Here is a 24905-nt window from a genome sequence, read left to right on the forward strand (position 1 = left end):
CTCCCCATTGCCGTTGTTTTCATCGGCATCATACACACTCTCCCGTGTTGTTGATATCGAGCTTCCCGGTCTATGTTGCAGGATGTCAGCATAGCAGAGAAGCGAGCGGGGACTGCTCAGGCCAGAAGGCTATACGATGGCCAGCTGGAGATTGCCGTTCTGGCTAGGCTTTGAGCCCGCATGCACTTCATTACTAGGATTTCACTCATGAAGCTTTGGCCTGGGAGTGAAATTGTCCGATGAACAGAGGAATACTCATTGATTTCCATCAGTCGTTATTTGATTCTTCAGATCGGACTCCAATGAGCCCTCTAAATGGCGGCCTGGATTCAGTTGCCGGATGTAATTCTCCCAGCGGATCCGAGTATTCACGCTATGATACAGCGCACGACAAAATCGGGTATCGTGACTTTATGGATTTTCTGCTTGAAAAGGAAAACGAGAATATCTCGTGTCAACAAACGGTCAATGCAACCTACCCCAACGTCTGCATGACTAGTTTTGAAATCCAAGGTTAAAGGAGCCGCAATTTCTAAAAATAAAGTCGAAGGGTGCATTTTGTATTAAAAATAGTTGGGTCATGTTGGCGGGTCTAGATGCATTCGATGAGAGAGCGGCACTTCAATATCTGAACAAGGATGGACAGATAATTTATGGCTACAAAATCGGGTTGAATTTCGTAACTCTCCAAGCTCTCGGGACTGTGGTGAGCAGTGGCTTGAACGAGACACGACGGGATACGACGAAGCGAACACTTTGCGCATATGTTGGTACGTTGACAAATCAGATCGTATGTAAGCTCTTGAATTGGGAGCAAGGTAGAAAGCAAACTCCAGTCAAGCAACTAACAACATGCGACATGCAAGGATATCTGAGCTTGGAGACGGGCATGGCCTTCGGTATCATGCCCCAACCGTCCCGTCCAGGGAATTCTCATGGAAGCCGCGATTTAACAAAAGGACAAATGGAGAGCAAAAAAGTTTACATCATAATTTTTTTGTTTGGTTTGATATATATCTGACCCTATGGTGTCAAGGCCAGGGAATCATACTCGTAGGCTTAGTGCAAAAGCAGATGTTTGTTTGTATGTACATACATACATGCAAAGATCGAGTATGAATAAGTTCCATGGGGAAACACGGGCTTGGTGAGCGGCCATTGTTCCATTAACGACCACTGTTGTTATAGAGGAGCTTGTTGGTGGTGTTGGGGCCGGGATTTCTAACCGACGGATGTGCAAGTGCCTTTAGACGATTGCAGACATCCTGGGGGCGGATGTTTTCAAGCGACATGAGAGCTGCACCCACACCACAAACATGAGGAGCGGCCATCGATGTGCCAGATTTAATGCCTGAGCGGTTGCCCGGCACGGCGGCCCGGATGGATTGACCAGGGGCATAGAGGGCAACTTCAGAATCTCTTCGTTAGCAATGCTTGATTGCTTCCCATTGTTCTCAAGTTCTAGCTGGCTTACCGAGGCGTCCGTAGTTTGAGAAACTAGCTTTGCTATCACTTTCCGCCGTGGCACCGGCAGTGCAAACCTTGTCCGCCGAAGCTGGGGATTCGTTGGTGACGGCCCTCTGTGTTTCACGTAAGTCAGACCGAATATGTCACCCCATAGAGTGGTAGGCTCCCTGAAACACTCACATTGTCATTCCCTGCTGCAACAGCGACGAAGATTCCGGCCTCTACGGCTCTTGTGCATACCGCGTTGACAGCTCTGGGACTGTCGGTGACAAGACTCAAGTTCATAGCTGCCTTACCAGTGTGGTTGTTCTTTTGGGCATGGTCGATTGCCCACTCAATTGCCTTTAGTGTTGCGCTGTCAGGGCCTATGCCTCGAGAATCGTAGACCTTGGCCGCAAAGATCTTGGCCTTTTTGGCGACACCATAAGTTTTTCCGGCGATGGTGCTGGAGGTATGGGTTCCGTGTCCATGTCCGTCTCTGTCAATATTGTCCACAGTGTTGATTCCCCAAAAGGCACGGCCCTCGAAGTCCGGGTGCGTGATATCAATTCCCGTGTCGATGCTGTACACCACAACGCCTTCTCCAGCAGAGTCGTCATAGACGTAGTCGCGGCTCCCTCGTTGCTTGTGGGAAATTCGCCCGAGGCCCCAGGTTGGAGCATTTCTCTGAGTTACTAAAGCCTGTGATTCAACGGATGCTATTCGAGACAGGCGGTCTGGTTCGATATAGTCGACCTGGGAGTTGCCGTTAGCAGGATATCTCGACTGGCGAGTCAATATACTCTCACATTTTCATTAGCAAGGAGCTCATTTAAGGTATTGTCATCAAAGCTTCCGCTGTATCCCTTCCAGCCGTTGATTTTGAATGTAAACTTCACCCCAGACGTTGAAGCACTCCCGGCGGCAGCCACACTGGCAGAATGGACATTGGATACCCATGCCATATGAGCGTCGAAATCATGCTCCGGGACATCCTCTTTCAATGCCACGATATAAGAGTTGGGTATAATATTTCTCTTGTTTTCAAACCCAAGCAATTTGCTGGCATCGGTGCAAGCGATCAACGCCGCAAAAGCGACAGCCGAAGCTCTGAATAATATGGCGGGCATGGCGAAAGCACAGAATCGTGTGTCAAGCACGATCTCTGGAAAAGGGGGTATAATAACACTTATGAGAAGCACCCTTGGATCCAAGGTATTTCCTCGTTGATGCTCGGCTTTCGCATTGTCTTATATACCAGCACATGACGGTTACCATGGTGGTAACAGGTCGCCTGAGGAGCCATTAGTCGGCGATAGATCCATCGCTGTTTGCGAGCCGAAGTGGGTTCACCGAGAACATCGACGTGTCTACCCGCTCCGGCAGGGTGAATTTAATTCGGAGGTCCCAGTAGGGTTGCAATCCCATATGGGCCGAAGGCAAGGATGGCCTGCAAGATCGACTTCCCCTCATAATTTAATCAAAAACAAGGCCTGCTTGACTTTGCCGGCGTTTTATGGGGAATCAGGAGATGATATTTGATTAGACATTTTTGTAGAAGACTCTCTGAGATGGATCGGTATCCACGGAGAGTAGTAGGAAGAAAATGCTCGCTGAAGCCATACGGCCAAAGAATCCATCTCCAAGGTCCTCATGGGTGGATTTCCTTGGGATCATCGGCGTTGAACCCTTGCATGACGGGCAAGAATAGCCAAATCGCCATGGTGTTGACAGAACGATGAGGAAGTGATATGGGCAGTCATCAGATCTGGCCCTTGAAATAGCTTGTTCCCAAGCCAAGATCAACATCCATGCCTGCGAAACATCAACTGCGCTTATCTCCGGAAGGCCAAATAGCAGCCGGTCCAGAGAGTGTACCCAAAGCTCGAAGAGTCGATGATGGAAAACTGGAGTGGTTCAGGCTGTGAGGCCCAAGAACGATTCCAGAAGAAAAGAGAAGCTCCGACATGCAAATACAAGCACAAGCTGTCTTCGCCAGCTTGACGAGAACAAGTCTCATCGTCTTGTTCCAGATGGGCGGTGACACGCTTTGGCCCCAATGCATATTGCCCCTCTCTTCGCTGCCCAACTCTTTGCATTTCTCCCCCTCAAAACTCCATATGAAAAGGACATAGATGAAGTAACTTAACTAGTGTGTTTAAATCATTGTAAGCGATCTAAAATTCTTTCACACCTACCCAGTGTTTACAAGTCGGCATAATGACGAGCGCAAATTCTCGGCCTCAGTCTAACCACAGCCTGGTAGATGAGTACTCAGGCGACGATTCCAACGTCAACAATGCCTCTGTCGCGATAGTGGGAGTAGACGAAAAAACGATTCAACAACTGTCTTCGTCCGCCCGAACGGCACAAGCAACGAGGTCGCGTGGTAAAAAGCATCCTAAGCCAGAGACATCAGCGTACAGTGCGATGCCGGCGAAACCAACACAGACGGAATATGGCAAGATCGATATAGGTATAGCGCGTGAAGAACACAATGCTACAAGTAAGTGAAGGACGTTCGAAGATCAACTAAACATACGCTAAACCGCAACTGAAAGGGGCGCAAGGAGTTGAACAAGAAGGGAAGAACAAACAGTCTGAGAAAATGTGAAGCTGTCAAAACATCTGCAATGAATATTTTGCAGTTTACCAAGGGCAACAATCTTAAGACACATCGCTTCTGTTACGGTTTTCAACGTTATCATCATTCCCTGCGGTAGCAACAGATAAGGGAGGCCCATCACGAGAGGGAAGGTCTGCTTCCTCAAAAAGAACCCGTATTTGTTTCTCATACACCTTCTTTTCGTCTAATTTCGCGGCTAGGATTTGATGGGCTTTGGGATCCCAGTAAGGCGCCACCGCACGACTTAGATAAAGCCAGCCGACATCGTCTAAATCAGCCTCCTTTGGTAGTGACTGTGGGTCTTTTGAGAACCTTGAGTTGATGTGTTGAAGGAATATATTATACATTCCTTTGGTTGACTCCAGAGCGTAGCAGTAAAAGATGTTTCCGACTTCAATACTTTGCTTCATTATGGAAGATAGGCCGAGATACACATCATTGTCCTTGCCGCGGTTTTCCCAGCTTCCATATTTAGCCAAAGCTTCTTCCTCGAATACTTGCATAAATTCTTTGTGTCTTTCAGCAAACCGGTGGAGTGCATCATCGACAATTTCGTCAACTCCTCGATCGCCGCTCAGCCACCATGGAGGATGAAAGCATTCAACAGGCAGAGAGCATGCCCATTCCAAATCAATGAGGTACCTTATATTCCAATTTTCATCAACAAAAATGTTGCTTTGATGACAGTCCGTGAGTGTGAAAAAGAATGGTCCTTGGCGGTATTTGCGTTGGAAAAAATGGCGAGAGACCGATTGCATCAAAGAAAGCGCCGCCATCTGGTTATAACCATCATCTTCGTCCAGAATTGAGTTTGGCTGATGGTATATCCGACTATTATGATAATCTAACAGATCCTGGATGTAAGGCCCCACCATCGAATAGGTCTGTCTTCGACCGATGTTAGTAGGGATCCCTTCGGCTTCCAATACATGTAACCGGCAAGTTAATGGTCGATTAGTCAATGTGATAAATCCACGGTTGTCTATAGTGAAGGAACCAATTCGTGCCATTGGGACACGGGCCATTGAGAGCATGATTCGTGATATGTCGCGGAAGAGCGTTCTCCTCTTGGTGTCATCACCATGCGACTCTGACCAAGAGGACGATAGCATCTTCCCTTCATTTTCACTGATGTGATCCAATAGCATGTATCCATGGTCGAATCTGCACCGCCGTTTGCGCCGGACATAAGCAGAGGGAGCGGGATAACCCAAATATTTTCGAACAATACGGGATATAGCTTGAAAGAGCCACGGCAAAATAGGCGATGTCTTTGGAGTGGTGAACTACATATACGACTTGATATCAGCCTCTGTGTGCTCATTTCGTAGACGAATCACTTACCGTGTGCCCATCTCCGAATCCGAAACCCCATAATTGTGGAATTGGAACTTCAGGGCAGTTTTCTTGCATCCAGATATATGTCGAGACCTCGTTCCGAACTTTCTCTTCCGCATTACCAGGAAAATGCAACTCTCCGCATTTATAAGGAAGAGGCACACGGAACACAAAGATCTTCCTCGATTGCTTCTCCCACCTATCAACTACAACGGGAAGACAAAGGTTGAAGCTTCCATGTATCCAACCCTCGCGGTATCCAATGGCTATGTCTCTTGGGTTAGATATACCGAGATGATGGGCAGCAATATCTTGGATCTCCCTTCGCCTTTTGTAGACAGAGTCGAGGAACTTGGCACGATGATTGGGTATTTCAAGCTGATGGAGCATATTCTCCTCTGCCTCAATTGCTTCTTCGAAGGTTATCTCTCGACCGCGAGAGATTGGAAGGGAGTCCTTGAGGGCCATGGCCAGCTCAAACCAAACAATCGAAGTTCAGTTTCGAGGTTGAGGTAAGGAGTCCTCCGCACGTTGTTAACTAGTTAACTAGTTAGTTAACCAGCTAATTATTAACTTAACTAACTAGTTAACTAATTAACAACAGAGCAAGTTGTTTATTTTGGAGCTAACCCAGTCTTGTTGATGGCGGTACCTATGGAGTACGGAATACAGAGTAAATAATCCAGATCAACCACTCCTACCCAAGACATAAAGTAGAGTACCCCCAATTACCATGGAATCGATTGACAGATAAGGGTGATGACTGTTGGTTTCGGTGATCCTAACCATAACTAATATCTTTAATTTGGGCCCTTCAATGAAGCAAAGCAGAAACCGAGCAATTCTGATATCATGTACAAAGATATTTTATTCCTCATATCTAAAACAAGCTAGTTATCTAGAAGGAACCCATCTCTACTCAATGGAGCATCAAATCTAAATAATTTGCTGAAAGGCACGATTTATTGGCGAGCGGACCTTGTGGCCTTTGTAAAAGTCAATGGTTGCGACAGCACGCTTGCTGATACCCTCGGGAGTAAACTCAAATTTCTATACATCAAGCAATTGTCAGTTCAGAAAGCTTATAGATAACAAAAAGTGCTTTGATCGTGGAAAAAACATACCTTGTAGACCTCCTTGTACGGACCAGACATGCCGAATCGATTCAGGCCAAATTGCTCATGGGAGTATCGTTCCCAACCCATTGTGGACATAACTTCAACGCTAAGGGAAGGAATCCCATCGGGGAGAACCTGAAGTCGGTATTCCTTTGGTTGAGCATCGAAAATCTCGAAGCACGGGAGCGACACTACGCGAGCGGTGACACCGTGCTTCTCTTTTAGGTATTTGGCGGCATCAATGCAGAGACTGACTTCAGAACCTGTGCTCACAATGGTAATATCTGCGTTTTCAGCCTCAAGGGCCATATATCCTCCCCTGAGAGCTTTTTGAATGCTGGATCCCTCGAGATGAGGAAGGTTTTGGCGGGTTAAAGCGAGGATGCTAGGGGTTGACTTGGAGGTCAAAGCAGAGTAATAGGCGGCGCTTGTCTCATTTCCATCAGCTGGGCGCCAAACCATCATGTTTGGCAAAGCACGGAAATGTGCAAGGGTCTCGATAGGTTGATGGGTAGGACCATCTTCTCCCAAGCCAATAGAATCATGAGTGGCAACGTAAATGACTCGCACTTGAGATAGTGAAGAAAGTCGCACAGCTCCAGCCGCGTAAGAGACGAAGTTCAAAAAGGTACCAGAAGCCGGAATTAAAGTACCGTATGCGGCCATACCGTTCATGATAGCAGCCATACCATGTTCACGAACGCCATAGCGGAAATACCGCCCAGTCCAATCACCAATTCCAAGATTAGGGGGCTGGAAATCTGTTGCGTTCTTCCATCTAGTGTTGTTGGATCCAGTTAAATCGGCTGAACCAGATACAAATTCGGGAATGGCGTCATGAATCTTCTCAAGTACGGCCTCGGAAAGTTTACGGGAGGCGACCGGTGGATCGGATGGCTTATAGGTAGGCAAATTCTTCTCCCAACCTTCTGGAAGATTCCCAGTGAGCCGGCGGCTGAAATCGGCATACTGCTCAGGGTACTCTGATTTGTACTTCTGGAAGAGATTGTTCCACTCTTGTTCCCTAGCAGCACCTTCGGCAGAATGCTTGTGGTAAAGATCATATACTTCCTGCGGGACAACAAAGCTCTGCTCAGGATTGAAGCCGAAAATCTTCTTAACGTTTTGGGCATCATCAGCCTTGAGAGGATTGCCGTGCACACCGCCGGTTCCCTGGAGTTTAGAGCCGAATCCAATTGTAGTTGTAATTTTAATCACACTTGGTTTGTCGGTAACCTTCTTAGCTTCCCGGATAGCAGCCTCGATACCCTCGAGATCATGATCACCATCCTTGACGTGTAAAGTATGCCAACCGTATGACTCGAACCGTTTCATAACATCTTCGGTGAATGCAAGTTTGGTGTCACCATCTAAAGTCGAAGTTAGAACGATAATTTATGAAGTGGATAATGGCTTCGCGGCCTACCGATGGAGATGTGGTTGTCGTCGTATAAACATATCAAGTTGCCAAGTTGAAGATGTCCAGCCTGACTAGCGGCTTCGCTGGCAACTCCTTCCATGGCACAACCATCGCCGAAAATGCAATAGGTATGATTATTGACGAGATCGTATCCGGGCTTGTTGAATACGGCAGCAGTGTGCTTTTGAGCGATGGCAAGGCCAACTGCGTTTGCAAATCCTTGGCCAAGAGGTCCAGTAGTCACTTCAACTCCCGGAGTGTCGTGAGATTCGGGATGCCCAGGCGTGATGCTGTCAATTTGCTACAATGAAGTTAGAGCAGGGATCTGGCCGACTTAGCACCATGAGAAGAGTTGAACCAACCCTAAAGTTCTTTAGATCATCAAGAGAGACTGCATAGCCAAACAAATGCAGAAGAGCATATTGTAACATGCAGCCGTGCCCATTCCTGGATTCGGCGTTGTTAGCTAGCGTACTTAACTACCCAACAACGAAACAATAACTCCATGGGCTTGCAGCAATTCCATGGGGTTACATATGGCACGGAGCAGATTGGATGCACGTACGAAAGGACAAATCGGTCTCTGTTGATCCACTTGGGGTTTTTAGGGTTAAAGCTCATAAACTTGTTGAAAAGGACGTGGGCTGTAGGCGCCAGGCCCATGGGGGCACCCGGATGCCCCGAGTTAGCTTTGGATGTGGCATCGACCTACATATCGATTAAAAACGTTAGAATTGAATTAAAACGCCATCGAACTCAACAATACGGTTTGACTTGAAAAACGAGTAATTCCACTTGGACGCAAAGAGCGTGGTGCTAAGAGTCACCATAACCAGGGTAGGCCCTGACTCCAAGCACACCCCGCTCTGGCCGCAAACGCCGACGTCAAGCAGCGACACGAACGCGAAATGCGATCACAACGGCTGCCATCGTCGAGTAGAATCATATGAAGCGGACACAAGAGGGATCAAATCACTTACAGCAAGCACCCGAATGGTGTTGATCGCCAATTGGTCCAAAGCTGTATATCCCATGGTGGTGGAAATGTGCAGATGTATCTTCAGTCAGTGCGAGGTAGATTTGCCGGAATGGTCGGGCAAACGAATTCGATGGGGGAGCACTGAAAGATGAATGCCAGAGAGATCAAGGGGAGATCAATTGGGATATAAAAAGGGCTGTGGAGGGGTGTGACAGCAGCAAAGACTTGTTGGGTTTCAAGACAAGTTGGCTCAAACCTCCCAAAAATCGCGGTGGTGGGGCCGGGCGGGGTGCGTATGACAAAAGAATCGCCGCGAAAAGCAGGCACTCCGGCCGGCACTTTGCCAGCTTTGGCGTTTCGGTGGGGAACCAGCGCCGACGGATATTCGTAAGTCCGGGGTGCAAACACTCCTGCTGTTTGCCCTGTTTGTGATGTTTGCTCGTGAGCCGGCTTGGTCGCTCCAGGGCTCAGTTCATGCTTTGATCTTGCTCACTGAAGAAAATCATCAAAAATAACCCAGGCATAGATAGCTATCACTCTCATTTCCACAGTCTGCTGGTGAGTGTTTCTTTTAATTATCAGATAATTAAATGTTTTTTGAAGCTCAGATCTGAGTCTATGCTGTGATGAGGCTTCTCGCCTTCACTCAACGGTCTAACTCCATAGAGCTCAACTGCTGACATGTTTCCATTATTATAGGCTGGGCCTACATCAGATTCGACCTCAAGCTGAACTGAGAGAAGTTTTGAGCTTTGGGCAACCCCGTTTCTTTACAAGTCGATTATTGCGCTGGGCCCTGTCGTCTCTGTGGTATTGTCGCGGGTCTCTCATGCGCCGTATACACCAGACCCCAATGAACGGAGATTTATTACCACTGCATCCATAACTGCAGGTGTAATTGGCACGCGGGTAACCGGATTGTATTCTGTGGCCCGGCGCGACACGAGAGTATTGATTGCAGGATGGAAGACTGAAATCAGACACCGTATCTTGTCTTGGATTTAGGCATTCCGGTTCTCCCGTTTACCTAAAATCATTATCTCGTCCTTTTTACCAGGGTTTGACGGCTGCTTGATGTGAAAACTCCAGCAAAGCCTTTTTTAACCTACCTGTTTTCATGGGATCTCTATAGCATAAAGGCCCACATGTTTAATCCGGCCGGTCTCTTCAAGGAAATTCCTTGTCCTGAAGGGATAGGGTGCAAGCTTTTGAATTGCATGTTCGCCCACAGCGACAAAGATACTCTCAGTATAACAAAAACTGAATCAAAGGATGCGCCTGTCACTACCGGTGCAAATATCGCGAACCTGAATGAAGAGCCTTTGCTAAAGAGAAGACGCATTGATGCCGATTGCAATGAATCGCAATCTCGAGACAAGGCTGAGCGCCACAAGCACAACAAAAGCAATAATACTCCGCGCTCTAGTGGCCCCGTTACCGAGCATCAAGTCTCGTCAAATGGAAATCAAGGTCTAAAATCTGCGTCAAAAGCCGTTTCTCCTCCCCTTATTCACCGTTCAATCTCCCCAGAGTTTAAACAGGAAACCAAAAGGCGTCCGCCCGGAGAGGGAGCGACGGATTCCACTGTCGCCTCCATTTCCACACTGCGTAGACAGGTGAAAAAGGAGACGTTGAATCCCCGACACCTGTCGAAACCTCCCGTATCACACTCGATACGCTCCGCTATACTCACAAAACTACATGAAGAGATGGTTAGACTGAACGCTCAGCTTGTCGCTCTAAACGAGCAAGCTAAGAGGGCCCTTATTTTGTCTGAAGATGAACTCATAGTTAGGGCGCTAGATGAAGAGGAAAAGGCTGCGAAGGAGACACCTTCCGTTTACTCTAATGTCATCAAACTTCGCATTACAAGGCTCAAGAAGATGAAGTTGAGTGAGTGGAAAGAAGATGTACTAAATTATTTACGGCCCAAGTGCACACAGTCCCAACCCGTGAAAGATCCGGAGCAGCCCATAGTAACTGGGTTGGACGTACAAGGAGAAATTGCAATGCTCTCCAAATTCTTTGCTTCGGCTGAAGCACAGGTCAAGGCCGGTTATATCACCGAAGCTCCTTCGAAGGAAGATATCGAAAACGCAACTACGGGAAGTCTCATGGCACAAGGCTGGGAGCAATGTGACCGTTGCAATGGGAGGTTCCAGGTCTTCCCCGGCCGCCGAGAGGATGGCCTTTTGGCCTCAGGAGGGCCATGCACATATCATCACGCGAGACTTATCCGCCCGCCCAGGAAGAAAACTGATCATATTGTGGGCCAGACGGAAGCATACTTCCCATGTTGCAACGAGACCGTTGGTACTTCCACTGGATGCACGAAGGCCGAATCGCACGTCTACAAGGTGACGGAGGTAAAGAGGTTGGCTGCAATCTTGCAATTTGAAAAGACTCCGCGTCAGCCCGAGAAGGGCGCTCTGCCACCCGTATGCTTCGACTGCGAAATGGGATATACAACTTTAGGACTAGAGCTCATCCGATTAACAGCAATCACATGGCCGGAGCGGAAGAAACTGGTTGACGTTCTCGTTCGACCAATGGGAGAGATATTGGATCTCAATTCCCGGTATTCGGGCGTGCGTCCCGAACACTTTGCAAATGCCATCCCCTACAAACCCGATCAGGTGCTCGCTTCGTCAAACAGCACATCTCCACCTGATCCCACCGTACTACCCATCGTTGAGTCGCCGGCTGCTGCGCGTGCTCTGTTGTTCGAACATCTGCAGCCCGAAACCCCCATAATTGGCCACGCCATTGACAATGATCTGAATGCTTGTCGCATGATTCATCCAACGATCGTTGATACCGTGCTATTATACCCACACCCGGGAGGTTTACCGTTTCGATTCGGCCTTCGGGCACTGGCGAAGAAGTATCTGGATCGACAAATCCAGACAGGAGGGGGCAGCCCAGGGCCATGACTCCATGGAAGATGCGAAAGCCACGGGAGATCTAGTTAGGGTGAAGGTACGGGAGACATGGACGAGGTTAAAACCGCTGGGATGGATGATCAAAGGCGGCAAATTGATTGAGCCTCAGCCCACCAAGACCAACATCAAACCTTTTAGTACGGGACTCGGGGTGCTAGGGGCTGGTGCGGGAACGAAAAGAACGATTGGTGATGATGATGATAAGTCTTAAGGAGTAATGAAGTCCAGAAGACTACTCCGTATAATCATGAAGTCTGGGACCTTAGATTAAAGAATGGATCTGGAGATCAAATTTATTGAGCCATTAAAGGGACAAAATATTCTTCACTACCGGTTTCTTACAATAGGCGAGTTAGAAGCTCTGGTATCGTCGTGTTTCAAACAATAAAAAGAACCCCATATTCATGTAAAGCATGATCCTCCCGTACATTCGAAACCGGAGCAAAGTGCCGCTTTATTAACTCAAAACTTATCCAGTACCTCGAGGAATTTAGTCCTCATCCTCTTCAGCCTCGTCGTTAACGATGTTATAGAAGCGGAGCTCGTAGACACCCTTGGTGGTAGAAACGACGCGAAGCCAGTCACGGAGCTGCTGCTTCTTCAAGAACTTTTTGGTCCTACATGACAAAAACAAAACAGCATTAGTCCTCAGTTCTCGCCTCTGGCAGTCTGGAGAAAAATCATGACGTACAAATACTTGAGGTAGCGACCGGAGAAAGGAATGTGAGTGACAACTTCGATCTTTCCGTCACCGGAGCGGGAGATCTGCACGGAGTCACCCAAGTTGCCAACGCGGCCCTCGACCTTGATTCTGTCGTGAAGGAACTTTTCGAAAGCGGCAACGTCGAAGATCTTGTCATTGGCGGGTTGAGAGCAATTGATCACATACTAGAAGAAATTTGTAAGTCTCCCTCTTCTCTTTCTTTTCATTTTTTTTTCTTTTATGTTAGGCTAGAGTACGACGTACCTTCTTCGTGACCTTCTGTTGCTTGCGGGCCTGTTGAGTATGGGGGAAATATAGTCGTTAGCCTACTGCTCCTAGATGCCAAAGACGAAAATGCCATGATATTCTCGATTTCTCCGCGACGGTCAGGCCGCAGGAGACAAGATATATTCAAGGCGGAACAGCAAAGCGGTTTTCGGCGGAGAGACATACGGTTGCGGGAGCCATTGCGACGACGACGAAGGGGAATAAGAATTCCTTTTTGACTTGAAAAAAATCCGCAAAGAGGTGAATATCCTGCGGGCGAGAGGGAAGTGGGCGACTGAGCTTTTCAATGAGCGCTTGTCCAGAGATAATTTGAAGCACGAGGCTATTTTGGTGGGTGAAGGGTGGGATTCTTGGCGTTCCGACTTGTTAGGGCTTAGGGCATGGACCTTGAGCATCCGTGCAGCCAGCCATCAACAATCATCTGGAATGCAAAGAAGTGCTCCGAACATCACGAGCAGATGAGGGCCTCTATGGCATATTTGAGATCGGATTGTTTCCAATATTGACTCGACCTCGTGCTATTGGTTATAGCACGATTGGTACAAATTTCCCTTGACGCTTGGCACTAGCGTGTATATCCTTTTCACCGGCCGCTGCAACCTGCAAGAAATGGCATACCTTGTTACCGATCTTACTGAACGTCGAAGCATTCATCAACATCTAGAAAAATGAGTTGGACAAGTCCTTGAGCTGCTAATTAGCTATTTGTGAGGTGAACGAAGTGTATGGCCGAGCCATTTAAGAGGTGCTGTGTTGTTTCTACTTCAGTAACTACTCCGTACGTGCGGAGGGAGCATTTAGTTGACTGGTTAATTTACCGCATCGAATGTGATAACTTTGGTGCTCCAGAGAGACAAAAGATTTGTTTACCTACTTCCAGAGAACATTCAAAAAGGCATCAGGGAGAGAATACGCCGTGTTCGTGTTCGTGATGGCTGACTACGTCATGGGCTGGGGCTCATCCCAAACGTCAATTGTCTCCGTCGCGCTGAGAAGTTGTACGGAGTAGAATTTCGAGCTTTATGATAGGCAACGGTCTGGAATCCCTTTAGTCAGTGAGTTTGGCGGTTTGATCTAGTCATGTTGTAAGCTTTCCCTTCACTGCTTCGCCCTTGCTGAATAACCTTCTGGATATCGTAATCCCGAGGCCCCGCCACCAGCTTGGACAGGCACCATATATACGCAGTTCCCTCTCAAGTCCAACCCATTCATTACACCGGACACCTTTTTTCTCATTTTTGATATCCTTTCGCTTACCAGAAGAGTCAAAGTCAATTATACTCTCGAAGAATTGCGTATTCATCGTTGATTACGAGTGGTCTCCGCAGATTCAGCGCCACAAACATGACATCAGCAACGACTTTCTACGATTTTGAAACCCCCGACAGTAGGTTTAAATTCCCCCGATGGAGGCAAACAAGAATCGACAACGCGCAGCTTAGCTAACTATGATTAACCCTGCAATAGAGAAAGGCGAACCTTTCACCCTCTCCTCCCTCCAAGGCAAAGTCGTCCTCGTCGTCAACACCGCCTCGAAATGCGGATTCACTCCACAATTCAAATCCCTAGAAGCACTTCATCAAAAGATCACCGCTGCGCACCCAGATAAATTCACCGTCCTTGGTTTTCCTTGCAACCAGTTCGGCTCTCAGGATCCTGGAACCAACGATGAAATTCAGACTTTCTGCCAGACCAACTACGGAGTGACGTTTCCCGTCTTGGGCAAAGTTGATGTCAATGGCGATAGGGCATCGCCGGTGTTTGACTGGATGAAGAAGGAGATGCCAGGGCTGATGGGGCTCAAACGCGTGAAGTGGAATTTTGAGAAGTTTTTGATAAGTGCGGACGGAAAGGTTGTTGGGAGATGGGCTAGTACCACGAAGCCAGAGTCCTTGGAGGGCCAGATCGTGAAGGAGATTGAAAAGGCAGAAAAGACTGGTAAGACGTCGTCGTTGTAAAGGTAGTCGAAGAATAACGCTCAACATTGGTCTACTGTATCTTACAATGGCGCTAGCCCCCATTTCGCGTCTCCTGCTTTTTACAGTGTGTTATGATACTCATGTGCTGATAAGAAATTTGCCGTATTACTTTATTTTCTTCGCTCGTCTCATATCGGCTACATACCTTGGACCGAGTTACGGCCATCACAGACAACAATCACCTCTGGAGCTCACACTGGGAAAATGAGGTCCGCCTATTTTTAGTCATCCGATACCAGTACTAGCATAATGTATGCAGCAAGGTCACCATGACTTTGTCCGCAAATCAGTGCTTCATGATGAAGGCTAAGACGACTCGCTAGTTTTTGGTATCAGGTTCCGCAGCGACAAATCATAAACAACATCCTCAATTTTCTTGACCTACAAGTTGAATTATAGTTAGAATCGGCGAAACATACGTGGTAGGCTTGGGAGCATACGCTATATTTGATTCCATCACTCTTTTTACGGAGAATATCATTCTTAAGGTTAAGAAGCTGGAAGCCGGCGAGGATTTCGGAAACAAAAGCGCTGATCTTAAGAGGACGAGAGTAATCGCCCAAGGTGACGGAGTTGACGGCGAGACGAGTCTAGACATGGTAATGAGTCGTAAGCAAAGTACCAACTCCAACATCACTGGGGCACTGTTGTAAAGAGTATAGATCGTCCTGGAGATCCTTAGACATGAGCTAAGGGATGCCTACCAACTCCTCAACGAGATTTATCAATGCGAGCAGGTACTCCTCGATCGTCAGATGAAAGGCATCTTGATCTTTGAGGTTCACAGGCACTGCAACAAAGAATTAGCTCCATCGCGTACGGTATTTCTTCCAACTGCCGCATACTCTCTAGAAACTTCCCGACCTCTTCAATGGTCAAAAAGCCCCTTTCGCCCTCTTGAACATCTTTCAAACCCCCAAGCCACGAGCAAAATAGGATGGAAAACACCTATGTTCGTAAGTAGGGAGATGCAATAGATCTAAGAAGGCCGAACCAACCAAATTTTGCAACTCGCGACTCCACATATGGTTGAACTTGTAGAACGGATGCTTCGAAGCGATAGCGATAAGTCTGGCAACATCTTCCTTCTGGGCTTTGATTTCTTTCGACCCCTCATCAAGGACCGGACTCACTACGTGCAATAGATCAGGTCATCTTTATCAAACCAGGAAAAATAGCTCGATTCAGCGGAGAAACAGAGGCTTCAGAACGAACATTTGGCCTCCGGGGTGTAGTGGGCTCGTGAGAGTACCGCTTGTGTGTTTCTGCCTGGAAAAAGTTTTAGAATAGATGTAGCTCAGCTGGACCCGCCTTCATTAGGAACACACCGCGTCGAGCAAGCGCCTGTACAATGTCTTGGAGCTCCTAATATTGTTTAGCAGGCTTCTGCCCAGTCCTGGTGCAGATGCCCGAGCTTACATCACGAATCTTGCTTTCCTCGTCAATTTTGAGCTGCAAGTTTTCGAAAATAGATTGATCGATCATGGTGAAAGTTATAAGAAGAAACTTTTGAGTAGTTAATGGGAAGGTGTGCAGTTAGTTCAATTGAGATGATGCGAGGAGCTGGGTTCCAAGTCTGTTGTTGAACTCACTCCACCAGCAGCTCAAAGTTTGAGGTCACACAAATGGCTGGAGCAATGATGAATATGGGTTGGTTTGGCTTCAGAAGGTGTTCAATAATCATACAAAAGCAAAGGCTGGCCGTAAAAAATATCTTCTTATTCTGGATGGGCATTCAGCACATATAACCAAGTCAGAAATTCTTTGATTTTGCAGATAAGAATAGTTAATATTCTTCTTTGCATCCTTCCTCCCCATTCAACGCACCATTTACAACCGCTTGATGTTGCTATACCCTCACCATGCGCAAATGCATTTGCAAGGCATCTAGAGTTTTTCATATGATCAGGATGCGGCTTCATTTGATTGACAAAACGTGATTTCTGGAGGCTCTTCTATATGGCTTGGAATGATTCTCTGACGGAGAATAATATAAAGGCCGGTTTCGCTGCTACAGGGATTTGTCCACTAAAACCTGATCAAATCCTTGATTTCTTCAAGACTTCAAGGCCTACAAGTGCTTCTAGTACTGAGATGAAGACTCCTACATGTGCTCGGGGAGTACGGCGCACAATTCAGCTATTCAACCGCCGGCAGTCAATGCAGAGTCCCTGCTCAACAAGATTATCTATCCATGCGACTAAGAACTTTGCATTTGAACATGAGGTCCTTCAACACGAGAATCAAGCCTCCATAACGCTCTAGGCATTGAAAAACGACGCCGCCGCCGTGGCCGTGAAATGGGACTTGCTAGTAAGAATGATGATGGAGCACAATTCTTCTCTCCTACTAAGATGAATGCAATTTGAAAGGAAGCCGCTGAGCCGGAGCAACAAGAGTAGGAGAAGGCCTTCCTAACTGAATCTTAATGTCTTCAACGTGCAATTCAAAAAGACCAAGAGTTTGCTGAGAAGGAGAAGAAACATGCTCATCAACTAGCTCTGCAGGCCAAGCGCAAGCAGAAGGAAGAAGAGAAAGCTCAATGCATTGCTCAACACATTGCTGCAATGGAAGCTCGTGGAGCAAATAAGCAGCAGCTTCAATTAGAAAAGGAAGAACGTGCTTCTCAGCTGCTAAACTAGCTGCTAAGGCTCTCAAGTCTCCTACTAAGCGCAAGCACGGGCAGCCTGAGGCTGCAGAGCAAAGAGCGAAGCAGCCAAAGCCCAATCCTCCGCGCTCTGAGACTATACAAATTGCCAAATATGGAAATATTCCTAGCCTCACTACTATTCCTACTTTCCTTACTAGTTCATCTTCAAATTCAACTTTTAACATTCTTTCTAATAATACCCTTTCCATAGTCCGTCATCCTCGCTCGGACCGAGCTATTTATTCTAATTTCCTAACAATTTTATAGGTAAAGAGAACTCTATAGTATAATGATTAATAGCTAATAATTCATTTATGCGTGGTTGAGGAATCAGAGCGGAAATCGGTGAGTTGAGTAGTAGAGCTTTGGGGCGTTCGTTGAGTTGGTGGAATACAGTATAAAGAGGAAATCTGGATTTCCCAAAATGCTTTATTTGCACTATTAGCCTTGAAGGAGCACTGGAGGTCTGCTGTTTTACCCACCACATGTTTTTGACGCGTGACTTGACCAAAGAGCATTCCTGAGACGCTCCTAAAGTCGTTTAATGAATCCTCCTCGCGATGAGTAGATGCTGTGGAAGACGAGCCCTGGGTTGCTGCGCAATGATATCACAATATGCAGGCATTGCTCTATCCAACCTTCATATTAGTTGATATGAAGGATATCTAAGGTGCAAGTGCTGCCCAAGTCCAATCCCAATCCTGTTATTGTCATGCCTCAGTCGACATTCTTCATCACGGCATAAACTACAATTCCACAGCCCATCCTTAGTCAATCCATTGCCCAGTTGTCAATGCATACATAATTTGGGACAATTGCCACTCCATCTCTAAATATTTAGGGATCCGTTCAAACAACATATCTGTAAACAACACGGCAGTCCACCTTCTTGCAGCTATTGCTGCATATTCAAATCCTTCAGGATAAATCCCAGCATCACCCCAGTCAATTAGCCAAACCTTGCCCTCGGGGTCTAGTATCAAATTCCGGAGAGCAATATCTTGATGTGTAAGAACCAACTTGTCAAAGCAAAACGGTGGAACAGCATCTGGGGCTTGCTTGAAACTTTGGCAAATTTCAAGTTTGCGGTTAAACCAGTCCTCCATTGCTGTAATATCTCTGAATGGACCACCTCCTATATCACTAAACCAGCACCCTTTGGCCTTGCAAAGCTGACAGTCTACCGGGCCTGGTTGTTGGGGTACCTGAGCTGACTGCAAAGCAATAAACATAGCAGCCACCTGGGAAACAACATCTTCACGCTGAGCCTGACTCAAGTCCTCCCAACAGTCCTGGATAGTGTCGCCTTCAATGAAATCCATGACGAAGTAGCATTGGCATCCGAAAAATGTGTCTTGTGTCTTGATCTTGAGAACTCGATGAACTTTAGGGACTGGGATTGATGTTTTTGCGTGGACTAGCTTCATGATTTCTGCTTCACATGGTCGTGCAAGCTCTCCTCCTTTAAGCACCAACGTGCGAGAGAGGCGCACGATGCGTGTTCCCTGGTAGTCGTGGAGCAATGGCGCAGTATTGAAGAGTTCGACCGGAGTTTCGTCGGGGACTTTCGTTATATCGTAACCATCGAGGGGAAACTTGGTCCCAGACTGTCTGCTCGCAAGCTGGCAGAGCATCTTCCGTCAGCAGCTTCAGATTGTGGCGGAGGATTTGCCTTACATCGAAATTGGGTATACCAAGACGTACAACTTTCGTCATTTCGCAGAGACTTTGTGGATTGGGGCATTGCCGCTCCATTCCATCCAATCAATGTGTGATAGTCAATGCATTTCCAAAAAATAGAAGCATGTTTAAGGCTGTGGTATGTCTGCAAAGCCAGTATTTGGCGCTGATGCCTAAGCGCCGGCCCCCAAATCACGATTGTGGCCATTTTCACTGGTGGTCATTCCATCTTGGAGGGAAGAGCTTCGCCAAAGTCCTCGACCTGGATTGATGCGGCGCTATTACATTCCACCCAATCGAGTGATGGTGATCAAAATAGCCCTGACAAGCGGGGTGTGATTGAAGTGTGAGAGGTATGCCTGCGGCATGATATCACAGGCCAGTTGCAAGGGTCGTGCCTCGGGCACCGCTGCACTAGTTACTGAAGCGGAGGATAATCGAGAGCAATTTCGCTGTGTGCCGAGTGTTGTAACAACCGGGGGATCAAAAGCATTCCTCTTGGTTAGCCGTCTCAACTATCCCTGGTCTAACACCGCAACAAAAGCCATGCGTCTCGATACCCGACCTGGCGCCAAAGTTCGGGACTTTGTTGACGTTCTTGTCAGCCACAAGCGCCATCAGTGGTTATGAGTTCAATGCTCTTGGCCAAGGTTGCAGATATAGTAAGTGGCTCCATTCACCATGCATTGCCTCCGTCAGAGCATTTTCATTCCACTCCCAGCCTGCATCCTCAATGCTTTTCCAATCCCATGACCCATGGGCTGCTTCTGCAAATATCACCACCATTGATGTTCGAAGACTTCCATCCAGATAACAACCGTAATGCCCGCTACTCTATATTGCATCAGACCATCAATGTAGTAACGTCACAAGAACGAAGCCATGAAAGAATTCCCATCACTGAGCCTGCTTCTTCTTTGAGGGCCCGTTCTCCTCCTCCATCTCTTCACGCTTGGGTGGGGGGATAACGCAATTCCAACCGTCGTCGATGAGCGGGTCCATCGGATCAGCAAAACAGAGGAATTTCGCCTCGGTCGAATATTTCATGGCCAGCTCGGCCCAATGCATAATCCCGCAAATTTCACCACTCTCAACACAAGTTTGGTTCTCTCCGGCGCGCCGGAGCCTCACGAGCACGGAACCGCAAATGCCAGCACGCAGTTGTGGCGATCCAACTATGACCGGATCGTTCGTCGCATAAATCCCTTGGCCCATGATCACATTTTGCCCATCCGGAGGAGATGCTTGGTGATCCCGAAGGAAATCATTGCTTCTCTTTGGGCCCAGCACACGTACCCCGACACAATAAAGCTTCTGTCGGCCGGTGACAAAAGTGTCAACCTCGAATAAGTCTCCGTGCCGAACTTGTCCCCATTTTGTCATCGTTCTCGCCGCTGTTTCAATGTCTAGGAATCGATTCGTGAAAGAGACATTGTCGTTGAGTTTAGCGAGGCCAATATCAGTTGCCCCTAGACGTTCGGTAACGTAACCCACAGGGGTTCGGCCTGTCGAACTCTGTATCGATCCGGATCACCCACCTGGTCGGGATGGTTCCTATACTCTTCTTCCCAGCACTGAAAAGCCACTGTTAACCTTACTTCACCCCCTTTCTCGACCAGAATACCCGCAGTTATAGCATCGTCATTATTGGAGCATAGCATCGCCCCGGGATAGAAGCCTCCCATTTCAGCAACATAGTCGAAATCGTCACTTACCATGTCTTTCAAAACGGCCGGTTTTGATGTAATCTTTCCTTTCCATTCTGCGTTTGCAAGGAGTCCATTTGTGAAATGAAGCTGCACGGAGGTATTCATAAAATCGGATGGTAAGGATTTGAGCTTCTCATTCCAAGAGTCGTCGTCAGTCTCCGCATACTCAACGATGACTGTGTCTGCAATGAAAGAAATGGCTTGAGCTGTAGGAAAGTATTGGACGAGGAGGGCAGATAAGGTTTCCGGTTGCAGGAGTTTGAAAGGCTTCAGGTCACTAGCCAAGTTCTGATCGATTTTAAGCCATTCGCTGGTCTCAGTTTCACCTCCCGAAAACCCAGGTCGGATGGAAGGGATATCATCTTCCATGCCAAGCCAAAAGGCGAGGCAGCCAGCTATGGCGAAGGGTTTTTCGGACGGGTCGGGGCGTTTGGGACAGCGGAGAATGATGCATGGTGGCATGACCCACATATCCTCCACGCCATAATTGTCCTGTAAGTATTGGAAAAGAAGACGATGGCATTCATCGCCGAGAGAGGGGGTTGAACCCTGCTCATCAAGTAAGGAGAACTCATGGAAGTCAAGGGCTGCGACGCGAGGTTTGACAGGGCTAAAGGAAGGACGTTTTCGTCGCGAAGACTTCAGGGTCGTGGACTCAGTCATGGCGATATTTCGAACAGGATGAATGGCCAGATGAAGACCTTAGACCGGAGAGACGAATAAATGGAGAACTGTGCCGAGGAGCAGGGCCCAAAAGACGTTGATGAAGGACGGAGTATGTGGCGTCTGGATTCGCTTTAAGCGTTGTGGCCGAAGCTCATGAGAAGGTTCAAATGAGAAGATCATCGCAGAACTTAGAAGCCTCCAGCAGGCAGGCTCCAGCGCTCCTGGGCCAGGATTACGGAGTAGTGCCAATAGAGAATCCCTCTTGACTACGGAGGTCGCCGCCATAAATCTTCAGGCGTTCGCAGCTTGGGTTTAGGGGTGATCTTGCGGGGGCAAGGGGGGTTGGTCTCAGAGTCTGCAGCCCTACAAGTTAAGGACCACCAAGCAGCGCCGAGGGCTTGGGAGAGGCCCCTACCTCTCCCCTCAACCGGAGGCGAGTGCTTTTAGTGTCTTGGCAGCAAATTACAGGCACTTGTTTCTTTTGGTGTTCACAAGGGCGGTGGCTTCGCCGTCTGGTGAAGCTTGCAGTGCTTAGTCATAGGACTGGTGACAAATGCTTATTAAGCTGCATAGTCATCTTTGACATCCTATTCATACAAAGGGGTCAAAAGGGGTTCAATATAATGAATCTCTTCATTGAGTGTAACTTTCCTGCAAGCAACACAAATGTAGCAGTAAAAATCAAATATCAACTGTAGTGAGCTCCCATAAATTCTCTTTCTATTCTGTAAGCTCAAAATCACCACCATCACCACCATCACCACCACTCACAATCATGAGCTCTTGTTTTTACAGTCTGTAAAGATGTCTGTGTTCATGCCAATCAACAGCCTGCTGAGTGAGCTCAGCTTCATGAGCTCTGACCACTTTCCCTCTTCTGTTCAGAAAGATTCAGATGATAATATGAAAGCTGCTGAGATGAAAGTCTCTGAATCTGCTCTCTTCTCATCATTGTCATGCCAGACCCCAACACTAGACCCTTTAAATCTTAGTAGCGCACATCGTGCTTGTATATAATCCCCTCAACACTACCCCATTCTTACACAGATCAGTGATGAGCTCTATCTACTTATAGCATATACTATATACTCACTTCCACCACACATTTTCTTATATTCTCTACACTAGTAGCTCATTCCTGTTCTGATTATACATTCATTAGATCTAGCTTCTCACAGTTCTCATTGCTTTCTCTCACCACAAGAGACAGTTCATCAGACAGACTGCTACCAGCACTCACATCAAACATCAACACAACACATGACTTTTCATCAAAAGAAACAACACAAGACATCCTCCATCAACAAGATGAGTCAACAAATCTGCAGAAAGACTTTTGAAGACACTCACTCAATATCTGATCTCTCAACACTATCAGAACATCAGAAAATCTCTGAACAGTCAGAGCCATCCATGCAACCTCTCATGAAGATGAATGAAACTGAAATTGTATCACAAACAGCTGAGCTCAGCACTCACACTGACTTCTCCTCATTCAAACAGCAGAATGCATCTCAAGATACTGAAACACACACAAGCCACATTCTTGCTGTCTCTGCAAACAATCTGTCAGATACTGAGAATAATGATCAAGATGAAGTCTTGCTTGCAAAATTAAGTAAAGAACTACAAGTTCTGCAACAGAAAAAACATATTCAAGATCTGCAACAGAAAATCAATATAATGTGTGTAATTATAGAAAGAAGAACCACTCCAATGAAGAAATCCCCTCACTACACAGTTTCAATCTTCACCCCACATCAATCAAGACTGGAAAGAATGCTACACACACAAAACTCAAATGAATCTCTGCAAGAAGTCATCATTCAGAGAGTCACATTCTCAAAAAGTCACTCAAACATTCAGACTGAAACAGGTGAAACCCCATGACTACAATCACTAAGCACAGCAGATGCAGGCAGAGCTTCAATACACAAGAATAATAAAAAATTTGCAGTCAAGAATCTCAAAGAACTTGAGAAATTTCTAGATTAATGCACAGTATTCCACACATATCAAGCAGCATACTTTAGAGATTATGATGACTGCAAGATGCTCAAAGCAGTATAATATTTTAAAATCAAGCTTCTCATTAAGTGGAATCACCACACTGCTGCTCTAACCATCCTGTCCTCATGGACTGAATTCAGCAATTGACTCACACAACAGATCATGAACTCTGAAAGAATCTTCTGGGACATCAAGCACAAATATCTCAAGCTGAAACAGTGAAATAATTAATTCATTCACAACTTCAGCAGCATTCTTGAGTCATTCAAACAGCAACTCTCATACAAATACACAGAAGAACAGTACAAGACACATCTTGTTTGCAAAATTCTCTCAGAAATCAGATCTGAATTTAACAAACATGCTGTCATCATTGACAACTTGTTCTATAAAGAACTTGTCACATGACTGGTCATCTGCAAAGATAACATCAAAGAATGTGCAGAGAAACTTAGAAAAAGCATAAAAAGCTTCTCAAGAAAATCACAAAAGAAAGAAAAATTCAACTCTTATAAGCATAAAATCACAAGTGATAAATCATGATGCAATCTTCACAAAAGACCAGAATACTTCATCAAAAAATGCTTTCTCAGAAAAAAGCTGAAGACAAATTCAAAAGAATCTACAGATAAAGCATTAAAAAACAAATGAAGAGAGCTATCAACATCACAGTAGCTCTCAATCTTCACAAATTACAGCATGCTAGCTCATTTTTATTTCTCATTATGGTTCAGATCAAAACTCTCAAGAGCATTAAAAATGTGCTCATCTTAGTGAACTCTGAGATGGAAGTCAACTTCATGAGTCAATTTTGAGTCAAGTCACAAGATCTAATGTCAAAATTCATGACATCAAAGTTAGTCAAAGTTATTAATGAACATCAAGTGTGAATCTTTAAGACATACAATCTTGCAGTCAGCACAACTGACCACAAGAGAACAACACAAGAAGCACAACAAGCATTCAAAGCAGTCATTTTGAATATCTATAATATGATTCTGGAATTCTTCTGGCTCAAAATCATTAATTCAATTGTCAACTGACAGAAAGACAATTGAATCTATCATCTAGAAGAAGACAGACCAAATGAAGAATCTGACTTTATAACAGCTGAGACAGTAATAAAAGAGATTCTCTCTGACACACTCACATATCTTGTCTCAATTGACAAACTATTTGCACAAAACACAGAAAGTATTGCACTCAATGCAACCACACATGCAGATGTTTCAGAACTATCAGAATTTATGCAGTCATTTGCACATCTCTTCTCAGAGAAAACACCAACACCTCAGAGCATCACCCAACAGCAGAACACACCATTGAATTGGAAATCCAGCAAAAAATCATC

General features: G+C 46.5%; 9 protein-coding genes across 9 annotated transcripts; 2 read left to right on the plus strand and 7 right to left on the minus strand.

The window, feature by feature from the left end:
- Positions 1-1166: 1166 nt before the first annotated feature.
- Positions 1167-2576, minus strand: UREG_04577 (uncharacterized protein; the record flags this gene model as incomplete). The annotated part of the gene is made up of 4 exons (XM_002545014.1): positions 1167-1408; positions 1475-1580; positions 1648-2202; positions 2256-2576. 4 exons carry the CDS (start codon positions 2574-2576, stop codon positions 1167-1169), a joined length of 1224 nt encoding a protein of 407 aa, XP_002545060.1.
- A 1537-nt stretch (positions 2577-4113) lies between these two features.
- UREG_04578 (uncharacterized protein) lies at positions 4114-5800 on the minus strand (the record flags this gene model as incomplete). Its single annotated transcript, XM_002545015.1, has 2 exons — positions 4114-5358; positions 5417-5800. 2 exons carry the CDS (start codon positions 5798-5800, stop codon positions 4114-4116), a joined length of 1629 nt encoding a protein of 542 aa, XP_002545061.1.
- Positions 5801-6346: 546 nt separating this feature from the next.
- Positions 6347-8982, minus strand: UREG_04579 (transketolase; the record flags this gene model as incomplete). The annotated part of the gene is made up of 6 exons (XM_002545016.1): positions 6347-6460; positions 6535-7898; positions 7955-8249; positions 8311-8395; positions 8514-8656; positions 8929-8982. 6 exons carry the CDS (start codon positions 8980-8982, stop codon positions 6347-6349), a joined length of 2055 nt encoding a protein of 684 aa, XP_002545062.1.
- Positions 8983-10072: 1090 nt separating this feature from the next.
- On the plus strand, positions 10073-12080 carry UREG_04580 (uncharacterized protein; the record flags this gene model as incomplete). Its single annotated transcript, XM_002545017.1, has 2 exons — positions 10073-11811; positions 11834-12080. The coding sequence occupies 2 exons, from the start codon at positions 10073-10075 to the stop codon at positions 12078-12080; spliced, it is 1986 nt and encodes a 661-aa protein (XP_002545063.1).
- Positions 12081-12359: 279 nt separating this feature from the next.
- On the minus strand, positions 12360-13040 carry UREG_04581 (60S ribosomal protein L22; the record flags this gene model as incomplete). The annotated part of the gene is made up of 4 exons (XM_002545018.1): positions 12360-12486; positions 12561-12757; positions 12837-12866; positions 13026-13040. 4 exons carry the CDS (start codon positions 13038-13040, stop codon positions 12360-12362), a joined length of 369 nt encoding a protein of 122 aa, XP_002545064.1.
- A 1164-nt stretch (positions 13041-14204) lies between these two features.
- Positions 14205-14818, plus strand: UREG_04582 (glutathione peroxidase; the record flags this gene model as incomplete). Its single annotated transcript, XM_002545019.1, has 2 exons — positions 14205-14247; positions 14328-14818. The coding sequence occupies 2 exons, from the start codon at positions 14205-14207 to the stop codon at positions 14816-14818; spliced, it is 534 nt and encodes a 177-aa protein (XP_002545065.1).
- A 327-nt stretch (positions 14819-15145) lies between these two features.
- Positions 15146-16324, minus strand: UREG_04583 (uncharacterized protein; the record flags this gene model as incomplete). Its single annotated transcript, XM_002545020.1, has 8 exons — positions 15146-15220; positions 15259-15429; positions 15544-15629; positions 15685-15787; positions 15838-15971; positions 16055-16108; positions 16168-16204; positions 16259-16324. 8 exons carry the CDS (start codon positions 16322-16324, stop codon positions 15146-15148), a joined length of 726 nt encoding a protein of 241 aa, XP_002545066.1.
- Positions 16325-18256: 1932 nt separating this feature from the next.
- UREG_04584 (uncharacterized protein) lies at positions 18257-19205 on the minus strand (the record flags this gene model as incomplete). The annotated part of the gene is made up of 2 exons (XM_002545021.1): positions 18257-19111; positions 19194-19205. The coding sequence occupies 2 exons, from the start codon at positions 19203-19205 to the stop codon at positions 18257-18259; spliced, it is 867 nt and encodes a 288-aa protein (XP_002545067.1).
- An 861-nt stretch (positions 19206-20066) lies between these two features.
- Positions 20067-21541, minus strand: UREG_04585 (uncharacterized protein; the record flags this gene model as incomplete). Its single annotated transcript, XM_002545022.1, has 2 exons — positions 20067-20483; positions 20708-21541. The coding sequence occupies 2 exons, from the start codon at positions 21539-21541 to the stop codon at positions 20067-20069; spliced, it is 1251 nt and encodes a 416-aa protein (XP_002545068.1).
- Between the last annotated feature and the right edge of the window lie 3364 nt (positions 21542-24905).

This window comes from Uncinocarpus reesii, genomic scaffold (assembly GCF_000003515.1).
Source record: "Uncinocarpus reesii 1704 scaffold_2 genomic scaffold, whole genome shotgun sequence".
NCBI classification, from domain to species: Eukaryota; Fungi; Ascomycota; class Eurotiomycetes; order Onygenales; family Onygenaceae; genus Uncinocarpus; species Uncinocarpus reesii.